We start from the raw sequence: 20,038 nt of genomic DNA, 5'->3' as shown, positions 1-20,038 counted from the left end.
AATACTGGGGCACTTGTGCTGTAGAGCCGAATGTTCATATCAACAATGTAATATTTCTGTATTTATTAGTATACGAGCTAAGTGTCTGATGTATTTCTAGTCCTTTAATAATATTCAAAAAATCAGATTTTGCTCATCACTTCACCTGTATTTACTAGAAAATACACTAATATTTAATATTGAATACTGCAAAAGGAATAGGAACTTAGACTTATTTAATTTTGTTTTTATTTGGATGAGTGGGATTCACAGAATTTTGAGGGACCGTTGAAAGTGAAAAATGTGTTGGGTTGGCTTTTATATTCTAAAGTTTATTATTATGCTGTTTCATTTACTATAGATAAAGGTAGCAGTTGTATAAAAATACAGTAAAGGAGGTGAATTGTCTGAAGTCCAGCTGTGCACCAGCAATTTAACAGGAGAAACTAAGTCTACATTTAAAACAACAAGGTGTAAATAAAGGGCAATAGATCATGCTACCAGCGTAATATTTAGTTAACTGATTAATTGTAATGATTTTCCTCAATTTCAGTTGATCAAGTCAGATCTTATTTGTAGGTAATAAAGAATGATTTCAGAGTTAGTAAATTTTACATGAACAAACATGCATGTTTATTCCCTGGAGATGTAAGGAGTTCACAAATGGCCACATTGTAACCACATTCAAATGAAGGTAGAGATGTAATTTAATATTTCTAAACTGCAAAGTTCTCCCTTTTGGTGACTCTGTTCCCAGTCAACCAGTCAAAGAAGCATTGATCTTTCAAGGAAGGTGACCCAAACCAATTCTGCAGTGGTTTTGTTCTAGAAAGAGTTATGACCTTTTAGAGTGATTCCTCAATCACTTCCTATATCACCAGTGCATAAAAATAAGTCTGGTTCTCTTGTAAATACCAGACTCTGTAGGTTTTTGGTCGTGTCAGTATTTTGCAATACAAGAATGTTTTCTTTTTTGTCTTTCATCCAATTATCTGTTAGTTGAAATCCAACAGCTCCTTCAGTTTTTTTTTAAAATCAATAGTAAATTGATTTGTGTATTTGTTTTTTCTCCTCCTTTTGTGACAAATTGCAATATTTTATGGGCCTTACTAATCCATTAAAGTATTTTACTGTTTAAGCTTTATTTGGGTCCGTCCTCTGCCTCCTGGATTAGCTGTTGTTTAAACAATAATACAGTATTACTAAAACTGCGGAAATTTGTGGTACTCTATTCAAGCCAAGTTACGCATCTTGTTTATGCAGAACATTAACGTTACTATCTCCACTCACAACAGAAGGAGCTAGATGTGGTACTGCTGGTACTAATCCGTTGGGCCCCTGAGCAAGGCCCTTAACCCTAACTGCTCCAGGGGTGCCGTACAATGGCAGACCCTGCGCTCTGACCCCCAGCTTCTCACCCTGTCTGTGTGTCTGTGTCTCCATGGAGAATAGCTGGAGTCTGTGAAAAGACAAATTCCTAATGCAAGAAATTGTATAGGGCTAATAAAGAAACATTATTATTATTATTATTATTATTATTATTATTACTATTACTTGGTGTGTTCTCACACTGCACCTTCTGGACCATTTTTATTAACTAAATGGACAGTTTAAGGCCAGTAATATTTCCTAATATGCAGTAGAATAATGGCAAGTGATTCAATCTTTTGAAACTGACAAATTGTTTCTGTCAGGTAAACTTTCCATCTGCTGGCAACACTGCCTTTTTCGTGCTATAAAAAGCTGCTGTACCTTAAAAAGTAGCTGTACCTTTCAGTGTTGGCCTAGTTATTTTTTGACAACTATGTACACATTGTGTTAATCTTTATGTGGAAAATAAAGTCGCCTATCTGTTATTATTTTAAATGCAGAATACAAAAGGTAAAGAGTAATGAAGCGACAGCCTATGACAAACCAGAAGAACAACCTACGGTACATGACCAAACTCGCATCCCGATGAAATATCACCCAATATCTAGATGTTTACACGCATCGACACACACACTCCCAAAAAACGAATCGTTTTCAGCATCAGGGATATTCAATTCCCGATATTCCTTGCAGAATTATAAATATATTTTCAAATTATTTTTCTTTCAGAATGCCATGATATCTTTATAGATTTACAGGTCAGAGTCCATTTTTCCCTTCTCCTTTAAATCAGATTAAGGAAAAGATGAATTGCCTACATTGTTGCTTAAAGAATAGATCTTGGTATTTCAGATTATTTGCTTTATTTTTTATACTTGGAGGAACTTGGGGCATGTAACACTTAGTATTAATTTAAATAGGTCCGTCTGGTTTTAGCCAGTTACAGTATGGTCTCTCAATGGTAACATTTTAAAGATGTAGCTCATAAAGAAGTCCAGAGTGTTAAACTTTTTATACAGTTCTTGTTGAGCAAATAGACAAAAACAGATGGACAGAATGAGAAACAGGTTTGATAGAAATGTTTCAGATTAGTTGGTTTAGAACTGAATGGGAGAGGGCCCTGCAGTATCTTATTTCTTTTACTTTTACTTTATACACGTGTGACAGATGCTGTTTTTGGTTTCTTTTTTAATAGAATTCGATTACATGCATTCATAATGAGGTACTCAACAATCAAATAATGATTTTCAAAGATCCTACTTATAATACACCTATGGCATGGTTTCATTTTAGAAACCACAGTACACTGAACAGAGGAAATCATACAACATAATGAAAAAAACAAAGACCTCACATAAAGAATTGCCTTTTCCATTTTGGTTTGTGTAGACATTTTGTGGATCATTAGTGTTAAAGGGGTTATCTGTGTACTTTATTTACCCTTTCTGTGGATTTGTAAAACAATGTGGTTACCTCAACACTTTCATCACCCATCTCAATCTCAATATATTATAAAAGTGGCCAATAAAAAATGAAAATTTTACGTGATTAAAATAATTGATTAGAAATGTTTAATTTGTTTTATGTTTCCAAATTGGAAACTTTGTTTTTATTTGGTGATTTACAAAATGCATGCTCATTACCTCACTATTTTGAATCTATCTGTAAAATATATTTTCATGCATGTACTGTAGCACTATTTATCCATTCTGGTCCACTATTTGATAAACTAAAGTAGTTTAATGCAGCATTCAGACATAAAGATTTCTAGAATTTTTGTGTAATCAGCTTATAATTATATACTGGAACAATAATGCTTTTATTAGAACAATTTTATTTCTATTAAATCGGTTAATAAAAGACACAAGGAATTACACGTGCAGAATGGCTCAGTGAACAAAATATGAAAGTAAGATGGGATTTATGGAGGACTAAGTTTTTTAAAAGAATCCAACATCCTTATAAAGGTTTAATCTTATTTATTTTTAAATCACACAAATGTTTAGTTATATTACCTTTTACTTTTACATATTCATCTTAAATCTGTCTTCTAATTAAACTTTAATCATAATACAGAGAATACTGCAAAATATTAGTGAGTCCAAAGAGAAAGCTTGGTGTTAAAAAATGTTGTATTTACTGTACAACACTGTATGTTTTACAGATAAATAGATTAGTAGAGTGGAATTTCTTTTCTGTTTTTAAGGTGTATTCTTGCGTACCCTTCAAGCAGGGTCTTTAATTTCTCTAAATTTTTCAGTCATATCAATGAGTAGATGAAGTCTCAACAGTGGAGGCCTAGTATTCTATAGATTGGTACTGATGTGTTACTGCTGCAGTTGTTTGCCTTTGTCTGACTGTGGATGGACAAGTTATACCCCTCTTAACAGCATTGACCGACGTGTAAAACTGAGACAGTAGAAGTTAAGTGTTAAAGGCTAGCAGAAGGTACACATTTCCTTGCAGATGAACAGGCTGCAGAACTGCACATGAGTAATATCAGTACTTTGTAAATAGCTTTCACTAATGCAGTGACTAGGTAGGAAAACCAAAGATGAAAAAGAAGTGCCCATTCTTAACAGAAGAATCAAATCTGTGAAATGTGCTAATTTATTTTTATGCTCAGATTTGTCAGTAATGCCAGCCTGGAAGCTGATGCAGAATATCATACAAACCAAGAATTCTACAGTGCTGTACCATGTTCTGTGTTTTTTTTTCAAATATTTTATTTTGCAGCAGAATAGATTAACAAAATATAAAGTACAACAAAGACACTTTCGGCATTTTCACTTGTAATGATTTAACATTCACACTTGAGCATTACAGTTCCTACTGATATTGCAGTGTCTGTAAATAATGCCTGTTGAAAGTCAAAGGTTAGATTGGATCCACTTGTGCACTTTTTCAATTGTGTTTTAGGTATGCTTTTAGCTTGTTAAATTAAACTGATCAATTCTATGTCATGGTATAAAAGTAGCAGAAAAAATTCCAAGTGCAATAAAGAGTCTGTGCTTCTACCAATTCTTAGACTGTAGCTATACTTTTTAAAATGGAAAGAAGGTCCCCTGAGAGAAAACCAATGCAACTGGAATAAAGCAATGTTAGCGACTTTACAGATCAATTCAGAAAACAAATCACCTGAAGTTGAAAACGGAACCATTTACCTTACACATAAAAATATAGATTGCTTGTAGTTACTACAATAGATGTAATAACTGGTAATAGACCTGAATATTCAGAATGTGTTTTTGCAGAAACTAGTTGATATATTTTTTTTTTTTGCTGTGATGAGATCTGTTCAACAAAAATGTTTTCTCAAAATGTGATGTTTTTACATTAGAGTTTAACATGGGTGAATGTAGAAACCTGTCACCATTTTTAATTGAAATGAGTAATAATTAAACAACAATAGAAGCATTTTTATATGGGAGAAGATGGCACAGTATGTCATGTCAGAGGTTTTTTTGAATATCCAAAAACACTCTTCGCTGGCAATGAGTTTGTTATATTCTCTTGTGATTTTCAGAGCCTTTGAAAGTAATTTCAACTAAAAAAGCCACCCGCTCTATCCTTGCAATTCAATATTGAACTGTTATGTTCAAAACTTAAATGTGTGTGATGTTAATGATTAACTTAAATAAGATCTTTCTAACATTATTATAAAATTGTATCTATAATTTGTATAGTGTCCAGGCAGAATAAAATGAGTACCTAAATCAAATATGCAGTATATTTATCAAGGGACACCTTGGCTGGCTCATTAAATATCTCAGATCAGTTTAATGAAGGAGCAACTGTGTTTCAGAGTGTATTCAGACATGTAGTGAGCAAGTTCTGCCAGGGGGGTAAATTGGGCAATAAAGACAATTGGTGAATTGATCTGTTCTCTACTATTCACAATAAATAAAATGTGCGGTGAGGGCATGTCTTTTCCACTCAATTTACACACCAGACACTGCTTGCCAACTTGAAAATATATCCAGATTGTGAAATGCAAACACCTACATATATTATTTATATGTGTATATACATAATGTTAGGAATAAGTTGTTACATTTATAAATATGTATTTATATATTGTGTGTCTATAGGTAACATGAACATGGAAAATTGTGTGCATTTAAGTTTAATTGTTTGCGAATAGTACACAAACTGTGCACATATAATTGTGCGTGTTGAATTGGCTAAAACTGGGGTCTTCACCCGGTACATGTAAATGTACTCTTAAAATAGGGCAGTAATCAATATTTTATGTTTTGCGATTTTTATGGAATTTTGACTATTGCAAACAAAATGTATTTATGTTCATATTTGTTGTTCCAAATACTAACAAGCATTCAATATTATTATTATTATTATTATTTGTTTATTTGTTTCATAACGTATAAATCATTTTTTGTGTGTATAGATGTGCAGTATATACAGTATAAATATATGCAACCTGATGTTAGTTTGTTTTTTGATTCTACCCTTTATTATCTACCATGTCAGGTCGTCGAGAAAATTTCTACATCTGTGATAGAGAAATATGACCGTGTGCCCTTGGCCTTGAAGTCTGAGGTAAATTTATACATTTTTCAGTGCATTAATAAACCATTGATTGCATTACATAGATCCTTTGGCATTATAATTAAATCAGACTTTGAGCTGAGAGATTGTTTAGAGTGGACAGATTTTTGCTTTATGTTATTTGTGTGGCATAACAGAAAAAATAATACTCTTGGGATTCACTTATCATAATAGTTCTTAAGGATTAGAAGGCATTTTTATTCTAACAAAAGGGAAAAGAAATGTATAGAGGTTCTATCGAAAGAATGTTGAAAACTGCTTTTGCAATTGTTGTTTTAACATCATATTAGCTTGAGCAGTTAACCAGATCAAGAAATGGTACTTTGCTTTTATGTTTATCTTATTCCAGTTATAGCTAGAGTGAACAGTTTATTATATTATACGTATTTTATTATTAATTTAATACTTAAAAAAACTTAACTCTGTGAGTCTGTCTGTTAAGTACTGCTGAAATAATTTGCCTACTTTATCTTATCTGCCTATGAGCTGAGCCATTTTAGTGGAATGAAGCAATAATTTGTGCTACTTGTTATCATAAATTACTAAGTTTATACTCTTAGTGTGCTATTAGTAAGCTATTGTATATTCTCTTTATTATTATTGATGACAAACTGCTTTTTATTTAGAAAATTTAAATAAATGTATAAATGTTTTAAATAAACATTCCTAGATTTCTGTTTAGTATCACATCATATTTTCTGACCAGTAGGTAATGTTGCTTCAATAATGTACAGCTATTTTGAAAAGCACTGTGTTATTCTTTTCTGATAGAGCACCACAGTGCAAATTAATCTTTCCTCTTGCAGCTATTTCCATTTAAACATTACTTTTTTTCTATGCAGGAAATGGAAATACATTTTGCTTGTTTTGAAAGCATTTCAAAATTCTGATTTTAAAGGTAGATTATTTCCATCCCTAAAATGCAATGCATACACCTCTAAGCAGGTCAGCCAAATGCAGAAAATGAAATAAAAATTTCCAAAAGAAATAAATAAAGCAAAATAAAACAATATAATAGCTGCTTTTGAACATGGCGTAACTTCATAAACTCCAGTTTTGTTGAGTTAATGGCCTCTGTTTGGGTTTTACACAAACGCATTTGCACTTGTGCAGTGAACAGCAGCCTAGTTGTAGATGAGAAGAGGCCATCTGGCTCAACTTGCTTGTTTGGTTGTTTAAGAGCTAAGTGAAGCTAAACTTTAGATCAGACGCACATATGCTCAGAGTTTAGGCCACAAACACTTGGATGAGAACCTTTACAAATCTTTTCATGTTCTCTGTTCAAAATTCTTTTAGTTTACAGAAGGGTCCCTATGTCATTGTTTTATTACTGAATCTAAAAGTTCCCCAGTTTGATCCTATTTAAAACCTATGAATTGTACAGACTTGGATCAGATATCCCCTCCTAACAATTCAAGTTATTCAGTATAAAAATCCATGTCGGCTACTTTTTAAAATGTCACTTTTGAAGTATTATTTCAGTATAACTAACTGTTGGTTCCATAACTTTGCTAGCAACATAAGGAAGACAGATCTGTCTGATGTTTCCTTGTTCAGCTCTGTAACTCTTTCTGAAATTAATTATAATATTGTAGCTAGGGGTCTAACATAATAAGCCTCATTTCCTTATGAATAGGAAACTTCCCAAACTGCCTGGACCTCTAGGTTCAAAGAAAGCTTTGTTGTGACATCTTTAATGTCATTATATGTCACTTGTCATGTACTCGGGTACTGTACTGTACATACTGTATGGCAATAAACTCAAACTTGAATCACCAGGTCCCTGTACAGTATGTTTTAGTTTTTGATTGTCCTAGTCTCTGTACAACCATAGTGTCAGTTAAATTAAAATTACCCAATACTGAGGAATGTTTATTCTGTGATGTGAAGCAAGTTATCAATGTCTTCTGCTATAAAACTGTTTGTGTAATATTCAGCATCTCTATCCAATATATTTTTATTGCCTGATATGATCAATCTTGTAATATATCGTAAACTGTTTGCTCATGTTATTACAGCTCTTTTAATGTTATAGTATTAAAAATGCTTTGCATTATATTTTGCCTTAGATTAAATGTTAATTTCTGTTTTTTTTAATCCAAACTAAAGTCTGCTTTAGCTGCACCTGTAATGTTTTTGAATATTTGGAACTTTTGTGTTCTGCAGAGTTATATCTTACTTCTGATTTTTTTCTCCATAATCCATCAGCGTTTGATAGAGTTCTGTGAAACTCGTGGCCCGTGGGCTGGTCCATTTTGCCAACTTCATTTGTTTGGCATGTGAATTAGATGCTCCAGAGCCTCGACCGGATCAGTTCATGCCCTTTCTAGGCCTGCATGGTGGTGTTGCTGTAACAGACTCCTAACATGTGAGCCCTGAGATACTGTCTCCATCTCTGTCCAATCATAGTAGCCCTGTTTGATGTTGTCGTAGATCAAGTTTGACATGGCCATGTCTTTACAGGAAAATGGTACAAAATAAATTGATACAGCAGACTTTCTTTAAATTCAAATTCAAATCTGTAAGAGCTGCTTTTCGCTTACAATTACATTTGCTGAGTGATGTGTTGGTCTGTATAGTTGTACATTTATTTCTCCTAGTTATTGAACAATATTCTCTTCAAAAGAACATAAATTTACATTGTGTACAACAATCACAACTGTGCTCTTTTATAGAATTATATTTAAAAATGTTAAAAATGTCCCATACTCTGAAGACAATGATTATGTTTCGCCAAGTTGATTTGCTCTTATAAAGTCGCAATCACTGTTAATTTCGTTTTACAGAGAGGAATGTCCCTTTTTAAAATAAACACAGGAGTGCAAAACACTAAAAATAATACTATGTACAGTAACTGATTTGTGCATGATTCTTCATTACTTTATCATATAGTATATACTGTATAGCCTGCTTGAAGTACATAGAAATACAAATGATAAATCATCATATATCAATGAGTTTGACACTCTTAATCTAAAATATATTTTCCTAGAACTGGTTTCAAAATTTTTTTAGGGTGGATTTAAAGTAACCATTAATTATAGCAACTCTACCAATTTCAGAATCTGTTTTTTATCGCAACATTCCAATGTATAATAGCAAAAGAAGAACCAGCAAATAAGAGGTTCTAGTTGAACACCAGTGGATTCTGTATTTGCTATTTTGTAGGTTGTGATATAGATTTCAATTCTACCACCCCATCTATCCTGCCATTCTATTCATGCTCATCATCGTCCCTTACCATAGCTTTGTATATTCCTATAATGTTAAAGTTTCTAGCATTCCTTATACCTTTTTTTTTAGAACCATAAGTAATTAAGAATGGGTATCTTTTTAAAAGTTTTTTTTTTTAGTTTTGCCTAGGACTTATCTGACTTATCACCAGAAGTGGCGTGTTGTTAGCTCCCTGCATCTCAGTTCACTAGTTTAAATTTTCCTGAATTACTGTGCATGATGTTTCAAAACATTGGTTTCCTTCTGGATCAAGTACAACAAGTCCTGCTCGTCTCACTTATTCTAGAAGAACCAATGCCTCATAACCCTAAGCCCCTCTTTTTTCTGCACCAGTATTTTAAACATATGTTAAATTGTATTTCTTCTGGCTTCCCTGAGCTTCCACGTGTCACCAACAGAATTCCTAAGAAGACCACGGTAGACATGCTGCTTTGAAGTTTGCAAGCTAAATCTTTTTAAAAATTTTCCACTCAATGCACTTTATTTTCCATCGACTTTACAATAAATACTGATTAAGAGGTTAAACCTTTTTCCTCTTAAGATTTGATTTAGATACTAGTTTTAGATTTAACTACAGTAGTTCTTAATTCTACTCGGTTTGGAATGCTCTATTCGTAATTTACCTCTTACCATTTCCCACAAGTAAGCAAGGAAAACTTAAAACTATTGAAATCCATATGCATGGTTTCTGTTTTTCACATACAACAACATTTTCAAGAAGTGAGCTGCATATTATACTTACTCCCTAAGGGGCACCGAGACAGTATTTGCATGCTGGATTTTACACTGGAATATCCCAGACCCAAGATATTGTACACCTGAATCTGTTACTTTTTATGAAGCAATTTACCAAAAAGTATCCCTTAAAACAATGATCAAATAAAATAATGGAAGAGAAAATTCAAACTATTTTTCTTGAACTTAGGATAATCGTGAATTGGAACAAACATTAATGATTTTTTATAAACTTGCAATATAAATGGATAATTTGATTGAAATATTTTTGGGTACTCTGTTTTAAAATGGGCTGCATAAAAAATTATACATTTTTTTCAGCCAGCACTAGAGAATTAACGGGTAGAGTAATTTCACCTTACCCTGAGGGTACTCCGTTATGGTAATTTTTAAAAAGCCTTGATGAGACTTTTAAAATGCTCTAATGCATCTTTACAGAGTAAGGCATATACTGTACAGTATATGAGCCCTGCCAATAATATATCAACCATGCCAGCTCCCACAGGTCTTCAGTGGTGCTATTTGGATTTGGTGTAACAAATTGTAAAGAATGGGCTTTATAAAGTTTAATAATGACATGTTACAGAACATAAACAACATACTAAATTTTATGCTTCACTGGGATTTAGTGAAGTGCTGTAATTTATTATTGTGTTTCTTTAAATATTCTGTCTCAAATTAATGTTTTTCAAGTGCACAGAAAAGTGAAAAAGAGAAAGCAAAGTAAAAGAGACATATTTTAAACCTACAAATCAGAAAACAGACTTATGTAATACCGTATTTAACTGTCCTTTGTTCGTATTTCTGTTGAATGCATTGTTCTACACTATTGGTTGGATTCATTTTCCACAATCAATGGTATGTGAAATAATTACCTGCATCAGAGGGTATAGAGAGAATATAAATACACATGAAAGCATGCACAGAGGACCCAGAATAACAACATGCAGTAGAACCCTTGTGAATGTAGCACAGACTCTGGTTAATTTCCATCTGAAAAGGTTCTTAGGGGTCTTTTTCATTTTAGCAGCTGCTACTAGAGCCATTTGGGATAGTTACATTCCTTTTTTTTACACAATCTCCTGCTGTATTTAGATGAATATTTCAGGGGAAAGGAAGTTAAATACTCTAGTTGCACTCTAAATGAGGATTCAGCAAGACTGTAGTTTGGTCTAATGAGTGGCTTTTGCAGGTGCCACTTCCTAGAGCTGGAGTGCACTCAGTGACCATGTGGTCAGACAGTGCCACATCCCCATGCTTTATGTTTCTTTCGTATTATTATGCCAGTCAATCCTGGTTAGGACAGATTTCAGTTGCATTAGCCTATGACCTTCTGCACTAGAGCCCTGCGCCTTAAGTGCTGAAATGCTTGGGTTTGAAAACACAGCTGCTTTGCATCAGGAGTAACAAAAAAGGGAAATAACTTTTTCCCTTGTTTTAAAGCTTTTCAAAGATCTTGTGTTGTTTTTCTTACTTGAATCGGAAACAGCTGTTGTCTATTACTTTGCACCCAATTTGCCCAATTGTTGATTTGGAAGAAAATATGTTAAATTAATACAGGACACTGACTAAAATATATCAGCATTTGATTTAACTAAATGGGGCATCTGATTTTCTTTTCTAATTCTCAATTCCTTTTGGATCCAAAACGGGGGTAAACTGCTTAAACCCAACCACGCTAACTTTGGTTTAGATATGCGAAAAGCCCAATGCTGCAAGGTGATCTAAATATTTAATCTTACTATTTTTGTCCATCTCAACTGCATTAAAATAGGTGTCTTTCTTTTAATTTATACACAATTAAACATGTAAACAGAAAAAAAATACAATTAAGGAAGACAATGACAGATCCAGTGATATCAGTACAACATAATGAAACAGCTTCATAGATTTTCATTATTCTTAATTGAATTACTTCATTATTCTTCATTCAATGAGACAAACTAACAGAAATATGTTAGGTATGAATATATGGACTTTGAAAGTCTTTGAAATTTGTGTTCTATTGTGATCTAACTTGCATATGATATGCCTTTTGACAGTGATGAACAATCCTGTCACGTACCTTACCATATACTGTATACTCTGAGTGAAATGATTGAAGGGGAAAATGCTACGCGTCTGATTTTGTCTCACTGCCCTTGTGGGAAACTATGTCCTAAACTTGCCCTGTGCAGTCCACATTGGTTTAGCCTGGGTTTCAATATTTGATCTTATGTTTCTACAGGGACAGACATCAAATTTCACTTATAGACATGACTGACAGACAGGCGGGGAGGGGGAGGAAGGGTGAGCAAGGCTATTGGTACAGACAGAGAGGCTGGGAATCTGGAAGCCAGAACTGACCTTTTTTTCTCTTAAGATCGAACACTTGAATTTATTTAAAGGCTTTGGTCAATGAGATGTAACAGAAGCAGTGTTAGAGTATATTAAACACTGCATACTTAGGCAGCAACTGCCAGCCATCCTGCTCTACATGTGAAATACAATTCTTAAATGAAGCGTCGGTATGTCCACCTTTATGCATTTTTAAGTAAAATGCTACAAGAGATGGCAATGAAAGAAGTACAAGCTGTACTAAAGTCTTGTGTCTAGCATTCACCATTACATTTAAATCAGAAACAGTTAAGGTTTTTAATTAAATTAATTTAATTAAAATATTCTAATTTGCAAATATAAATTAGCCTTTTTAATATATGGCACATGAAAGACAATCTTGCATATTTATGCGAGTCTACTATCTGGCCCTCCAAAGGTACTGGGACAGCAACATCAAATATGTTATTTTTGCTTGGCAGTCAAGCACTTTGTATTTGTGGTCATAAATATACATTTTAGTTTTGGTAATCCCTTGTTTATTAGAACAGTAACAACATACTTTGTGTTCAACCTTTAGGTTCAAACCTAAGATTTCAAGTACTGGAACTGTACTGGTACTGTTAATTCCTAGGGAAAAGCATGCAAAAGGCACTACTCTTGTTTGCACTGCTCAGTTGTAAGTTTCAAGTTTTAGGGTATTTTAATGCTTGCCACTCTTAAGGTTGTAAATAAATGCTACTAAAAGAAGAGCAAAAAATAGCTCTTCTTTAATTTGAGCTGGTAATATAGCTAAAATCTCAAGGATTATCAGTATCCATCATTGTTGTTAAGCCTTTCAGCTCCAATACTTACTGAAATGGATTCTATTTGAGTAGACAGGAAGTCCACCTTTTAGATACAGAGAAAATTGATCGTTAGATATTTAATATTGTAGATCTTTTTCATGTAGGTACACAATTAAAAAAATACACATCCTTCAATAATCCATGCATAGCTGTAATATTAAAAGAACAGTGGAAAGTAGATGATATGGAATACAAAATATTGCCCTGCACTCTATCCTAAATATGGAAAAACTGTGATCTAATAAGCCATTTACTGTATATTTAAGCTCTGGAAAGAAAAAAAGCATCAATCATCTAAACATTTGGTGAGGAATAATTTCAGTATTACATTCTAAAAAAGTTCATGAAAATATGGTCTTCCTACCAGGTCCTTTCTGCAATATTTCAGGGTAAGGGAATGACAAAATTAGAATCTACTCAGCTATGTTTCAGTGATCTCCCTATCTGACCACTGATGGAGAGTTCAAGAAATAAAAATGTTACATCTAGAATATCTAAATTATTTTTCACTCCCAAAAAGAGATCAGTTTACCTAAGGAAAAGTGGATAATGATCTTGGATATAACCCTGAACTTAAGTCATCAAAATCAATTCATGCAAACACCTTTAAGACATCTGGCAACACTAAAATCCAAATAATTCAATGCAGAGTACTCCATAGAGCACATCAAACCAGAAAAAGATTATTTCCAATGGGCCTTACTGACTCAGAAATCTGTCAACATTGCACAAACAGTGTCAGGTAGCTGTATTCGGGCTTTATGGCATTGTCCTCCAATCTATCAGTTTTCATCTCTTATCTTTTGCTGCACCATCTCATTATCTCCAGATCTCAGCTTAATTGGAGACCTCTCATCTATGGGCTCCACCTTCCTATACCCTCAGCTACTTCTGTCTTTTACTTGAAATAAAAAGTTAGACTGTTCAACTGGGAGATATAGGAAAAATATGTTCATGTTTCCTTTGAAAAGCTCACAGCAGCGCTATAGGATAAGCAACAGAATTTTAAGAATTTTGAAAACTTTTCATATTGTTTACAGACTCACACAAATAAAACAACTAGAACCTCAAATTTTATTTTGATCTCATATGGAGACATTGACAACATATGATGTGGAGACCACAGCTCATAACAACACTCTGTGTAAAGGCAACTTCTCTAATGCCTTACAAAAAAAATAACAGCATACATCCTAATCAAGCCTCATTTTAATTCAAAGTTTACCCTTTCTTCCCTTTCTCCTTTGTCTTGCTCTTCCCTCTCATTTCCTTAACTAACTCGTTCTTTCTATTTTTATTTTACATTTTAGTTGTTACTACAGATGTTTTTTATTATCGTATTTCCATGCTGGTGTATTCATTGCCTACCTTAATACTATTGAATAAGCTTAATATTTTTTTCTTGAGTTGGAATAAATTCTGGGTTGTTATTCTGGGAGTATTCTACTTTTCAGTCTCAATCCATTCTTCTCAGCTAACCTTCATGGATGATAGAAATCAAAGATATGTTAGGGTTATATTTAGTGTAAGGGAAATTATAAATTCAAAGTAAATTTTTGTCACCATTAGGTTAAAGCTATAAATACCCATTTACAACAGTGCACTATTTACATAAATTAAATTTACCATTCTAGTTGAAGACACAGTGGCAAGTGGCATTCTGTTCATTCACTTAATTAACAGTAGGATGATTGCCACTTTCTTAAAAGGACAATTTGTGCTTTTAGGCTGATTCTGAGGCTGCAGAAACAGAAATAACAAAGACACACTGAGGTATGCCTACTCATTAAGAGCTTTTCTTCAAGCTGCATTTTTGTGTGTGTAAAGAAGTGAGTAAATTAATTAAATGCATTCCTTCAAATGAAATAGTCCTGCAAAGACTTAATCAAACAAGGACACATTCCATCAGAATTTTGCATGCCCTGCATTTTGTAGTGGGTATTGTACCTATAACTGTAAGTTTTATGAACCATAGAACTAATAATTCTAAATGACAGCTTTGATATCTGCAATAGAATGTACAGTACTTTGGACCCTTGTTTTAATAGGGAAATAAAATAATGTATTATATTTAAGAAAATATAATGGAAGATACCATTTAGTATTTCTTTTTTTCCTAAGAAATTTAGGCTTTCCAGAACAAGAACAAAAAAAACTCATATTCTTAATTTTAATGTGCTGGTATTGGTTGTGGGGGTGGGGATATTTGTGAGAAACAAGAGATTACAGGATGTTGCTCTAAAACAGGATGTTAAATCTCTTGTTTTCTTTTTCTTATTCTTTGATATCAGCTCACTTGCACTCAAGTGGCCAAGTGAAAGTCAGCCTTCCCACCTTTGGGAATTAATTTAATATCTCAAGGATGGCCCCAGGTGTAATGTCTTGGTTGGTTACATTTTGTGCAAGCATTAGCACCTCATTAACAATCTGCAAGGACATCCCACAATTTAATCAAAACAAATAAAAAGAAAAGAGAGATGAGGGAGAAAAGGACGTAAGGAGGGAAACAAAGCAGGGTGATTGAAAATTAATTTTTTATTTAGCTATTTTTGGTGGCCCCAGATTGCATGCTATTTGTACCAAGCTTGATTAATAGTATGTTGCTAAGATTATATTTTAGATTTAATCATCTTTTTTTCTCCATATTAACAGGCAACATACTTTCATTTTCAAGCAGAAAATAAAATTGTGGAGAGCTTAACGGATTGTACTCACTGCAGGCCATAGTGTTCTCTGATCATTCATTATTCATTTTTGTAAAGTAAAAAGAGAAAAAAACACTCATTTCTCTTCTATGAATCTCTCTGTTGGTATGTTCAAAGAACACTAATAATGCTATCAAAGTTTATGTAATTATTTAAATACAGAGTAGGGAGACTGAGAGAAAGGGGAGGCTGAGTACTGGGGCCTTTTTCACATTGTTTCTCTGAGGCATTAAAAATAATGAGGACTTCTTAAATGAAGTTTCAATTCAGTCCTCAAGGATTCTCTTATTCAGTTTTTGCCATGTCAGTTTAGAGAACCAGTCATTCTATTTCACTAATTATGTTAGTCACAGAAATTTAAGTATTAGCATTTTTTAAATCATGAAAATGCTGGATACACACAGAACTAAAATGGGGTGATTCATCTGGGTAAAAATAATGCATGGCCATGTTACTTATGAAAAGCATTTGAATCATATCTTCCAAGAGCTGTTAGTATAATTAATTAATCATTATTTATTGCATTTATAAAACACTTTTTTTACTCTAGAAGATCCCAAAGCTCTTTACATTCAGAAGAGTATCCACATTGTTCATCACTGAAGTGTGGCACCTACAAAGTTCTGCTACACAGCAGGTCAGATTGGGTGTAAAAGTGAGACATTACTTCACTATTGAATTAATGGGGAAATGTAAAAAGGACAGATTTGTGTAAGCCTTAAGTACAATATGACAGGTTCTGTAGTTGAAAGAACCAGGTTTACAAAAGGCATGTCTCTGAAATGTTTTTTGTAGTGTTAAAAAGGAAATATTGTGAACTATGAATATTGTAAGCATTTAGGCAGTTCTGTGGTCATTTTTTTAGATTTTTTAGTAATATCAGTTTTGCACAATTGACATTAGTTTCATGCAATAAGTGAGAAGATTTCTTTACTTCTGCCTTATCATAGAATTTATCATTGCATGTTCAGTACTGAGGTACAGTTTGTGTTGGAGAGTGCTGTAATACACCCTCTGGAAAATGTAGCCTAGATCAGAGCTTTTGTTTTACTTCGCTGAAGGTTTGAAAAATCATCTCAGTTTTTTATTGCTTTTTTCTTCACGTAGTTAAAGCGGCTTTCATTCCTCATTTGGACAATTAAATGTGCCTTGGTGATTATCAGCAATTGAAAGTGATATATTCACAGAAATACCTAGCCTTTTGCTGAGGGTCAATCCTTAAGCATCCCATCCTGCCTCGGTGATTTGCTTATTATGTGTGTCTAATTACTCTTAGCCTAAGTTAAATTACTGGATTTTACCTAATGAAAAAACTCTTAATATTCCTGAAGTCTTATACCAAACAACAAAGTCTATACAACAACCACCTTAGCCAAAGGGCTATCAAGCTGAATTATACAGTATATACTATTGAACTATTACACTCTGTGGGATGACCATAGCAATGCAGACCTGAGAGTAGAAAACTCTCTACAACAAACCTCTTTTTCTAAAGGCATAATTTGTAAATTTAACAAGCACTCTCTGCCAAGTGTACTTAGCACCACTTACAATAAAAGGAAATAAAAGCTCCATTAAAGTCACAAACTTGGCTATTAACTAAAGTAGACTTAAAAAAACCTTCAATTATTCCACCAAAATGTTTCTTGAAGTATTATTATCTCTGGATTTGTTAAGACTTCCTGAAATTAAATATACTGTATAAATGGTAAAAAATGTTGTTACATGTGTGAAAATATCCTGATAAGCTAAGAAATGTATTGTACATACTGTAGCATCTTGTATGTCTGCAAGTTTAAAGCAAATCTGAACAAATACCGTCTACCCACAACCAAACTGGACCTGTTAATCTACAGAAGACAATCTGGTAAATTAATGTTTCTGAAAAGAGCATTGCATTCATCTCACAGAGGCACAAATATTTATACATGAAGCCTGACAGTTGCAATTTTATTTACCAGCATGGAAACCCAAAGCTAGAATTTAATGGCACATATTTCTTGAGCTCCTGGTTGTAACTAGAAGATTCCCCTCCTTGTTAGCTTGATAAATAACTTCACTAGCAGGAATCTGCTGAATTTTAGGTTCGCTGTCTATTTTCTGCTTGCTGACATTAATTTTTAGTACTCTGAGGGAACTAAAAAAAAATAAAAAACTAGCACGTGGTATTTCACCACTGTGTTGCTTCCCTGATCATGCAATTATAAGATGTTTATTGCTTTATATTTTTGGTATGTTTGATTATTTTTTTTTGCATTGCTTCAGCTTGGTCTTATGCTGTTTGCAGTATATGTTATATGCAGAATTAAATTAAGTATTTTTAACAGAAAATACCAATATGAACGTAGACCATAACATTATCTACAGTATAGGTAAAACAATAAATGTTATGGTAATTTAAAATCACAGAAGGTTTAAAAATTGGTGTAACTAGAATTGTTTCTATACCATCCCTACCTATATGTCTTATAGCCAGTTGTGTATATGTATTTAATAACTATTAATATATAATGGCCATTTACTGTATAAGATAATGCTGTACAGGGTATTAACTCTTTGGGTCAAACCTCCATGTAATTTTGGCTTTGAGAATCTCCTAGCTGACTTGGCTAGATTTCTGTGTTGCTCAAATAGAAAATTGTTTCTCCCTCTTCAGTATATTTCTTCTACATGCTGTACAACTGTCAGCATGTACAAGATATATTGTGTGTGCATGTACAACTGTCCTGTTCCTGGAACTATTCTCAAATTATTAAAAATTATACAGTATTTGCATCACTTTGTTGACATATCTATAATAGTTCAAGTTTGTAAGTATAGAGAGTTAAGTGAAATGAATTTAGATTGTGTGGAACCTGAAGTCTTAACAGTTCCTAAAATGAAGGGTCCATTTGTTCAAAAGGACTTGCTGTAGTGCTTCGCAGAAAGTTACCCTTACTGGTAAGTAGTTTTAGCTAGATGTGCAAGAGCTAAAAAATATTTCTACACTAGAAGCTGAAAACAAAGTAAATGTGTTTAAAACATCACCCATAATGTAGCACTTTTCAATAAATATGAAAGTAATTAGCAATAAAGAACTTTGCATGTGTTCTTCAATTAGTTGATAAATGCATTTTATCTTTATTTTTGTGTTCAGTTATTGCCACAGCTCCTTTAGGACAGCTTCTGGTTTTGTTGCTGCTAAAAATAACAATAGTATATCTAGTACAAAAATCAATACATTCAAAAATGAATTTAAATGCTTAATATTTTCACTGAAAAGGACAAGATACAGTACTTGTTGCAAAGAAGATTCAGATGGTTAAAAAAGTTACTATTTAAAGCATTAGAATTACTACCACATCTCAGATTTTTTGCTGATATGTCATTCCATTTATTTTGTTGTTATTTAGATTGTTGTTCTCATTCAAAGGCAAGTACAACCCAAATTAAATACAATGCATCTTTACTAATAAATGGAACTCTAGGCAAGAGTAGGTAAAACCCCTTTCATAATGCGTGGAATCTCATTTACTGTACATTAAGCAAGAAGCAGAGTGGATACTGCATAAGAAATTCAGTTTGTGTGAGGATTTGTGCATACTGTATGTTTTATAAGCTTGCATAGCTGTGACATGACAAAACAGTCTCCCCACTCCAAAGCCTCTGTCTGCCTCTAATTGGAGCCCCAAACCACAACACAAAGGCTCTGGTTGGTTGTGCTTTGCTTAAATTCACAGTCTGGGTCTAAACCAGAGTTCAAAGAATAAGGCATCATAATGTACCTTACTGAAAAACCACCCTTCTGAACTTTATTTCTTTAAAATGGCATTTTTAATTTACATCTGCTGCACAGAGCCACAAACATTAAAATAGACTGACCTTAATTACACAATAATGCTGTGGTCACATATTGGAGCTTAGCAAGGCTGCCAGACAGCTTTTGTCACATTACCAGATGCTTGCCTATTCCAAATCACGTTAGGCTCAGTGTGCACAGTGTTCAAATACATATTTTGAGCACATGCACTCCTCCCCCATTTCACTTCCTCATGCTTTGAATGGTGGAAGAATATTGTCATTTTATTAGGTAGTTCCAGCAATAATTATAATAGTTCCTAATCAGCAGTTACAATCCTGCTGATTTACACAATATGTAGAAACGTATTTTTTTACTCTGGAGTCTTTGATGAACAATGACTTTCCTGTGGTTGTTGAAGCACAAATTGAATGTTGTTTGAAGAAAAATATGTGCCTGTACTGTATATCTCAATACACAGAAAACATACTTATGCTGTTAAA

At 33.3% G+C, this 20,038-nt stretch overlaps 1 protein-coding gene across 2 annotated transcripts in view; it reads left to right on the top strand.

Moving 5' to 3' along the window:
- mafa (MAF bZIP transcription factor a) overlaps nucleotides 1–20,038 on the top strand; it is a 150,872-nt gene that overhangs the window by 10,130 nt on the left and 120,704 nt on the right. For both annotated transcript variants that reach the window (XR_001480884.2, XM_006641134.3), the window contains exon 2: nucleotides 5,842–5,910. Coding sequence is in view for 1 of the 2 variants with exons in the window: in XM_006641134.3 (XP_006641197.2) it covers nucleotides 5,842–5,869 (28 nt within the window). In the remaining variant the exon portion in view is untranslated. The remainder of the gene's footprint in view (nucleotides 1–5,841; nucleotides 5,911–20,038) is intronic.

This window comes from Lepisosteus oculatus, chromosome 20, assembly GCF_040954835.1.
Source record: "Lepisosteus oculatus isolate fLepOcu1 chromosome 20, fLepOcu1.hap2, whole genome shotgun sequence".
Classification (NCBI taxonomy): domain Eukaryota; kingdom Metazoa; phylum Chordata; class Actinopteri; order Semionotiformes; family Lepisosteidae; genus Lepisosteus; species Lepisosteus oculatus.
Note: the sequence above shows the minus strand (reverse complement) of the source record. Positions and strands in the feature narration are given on the sequence as shown.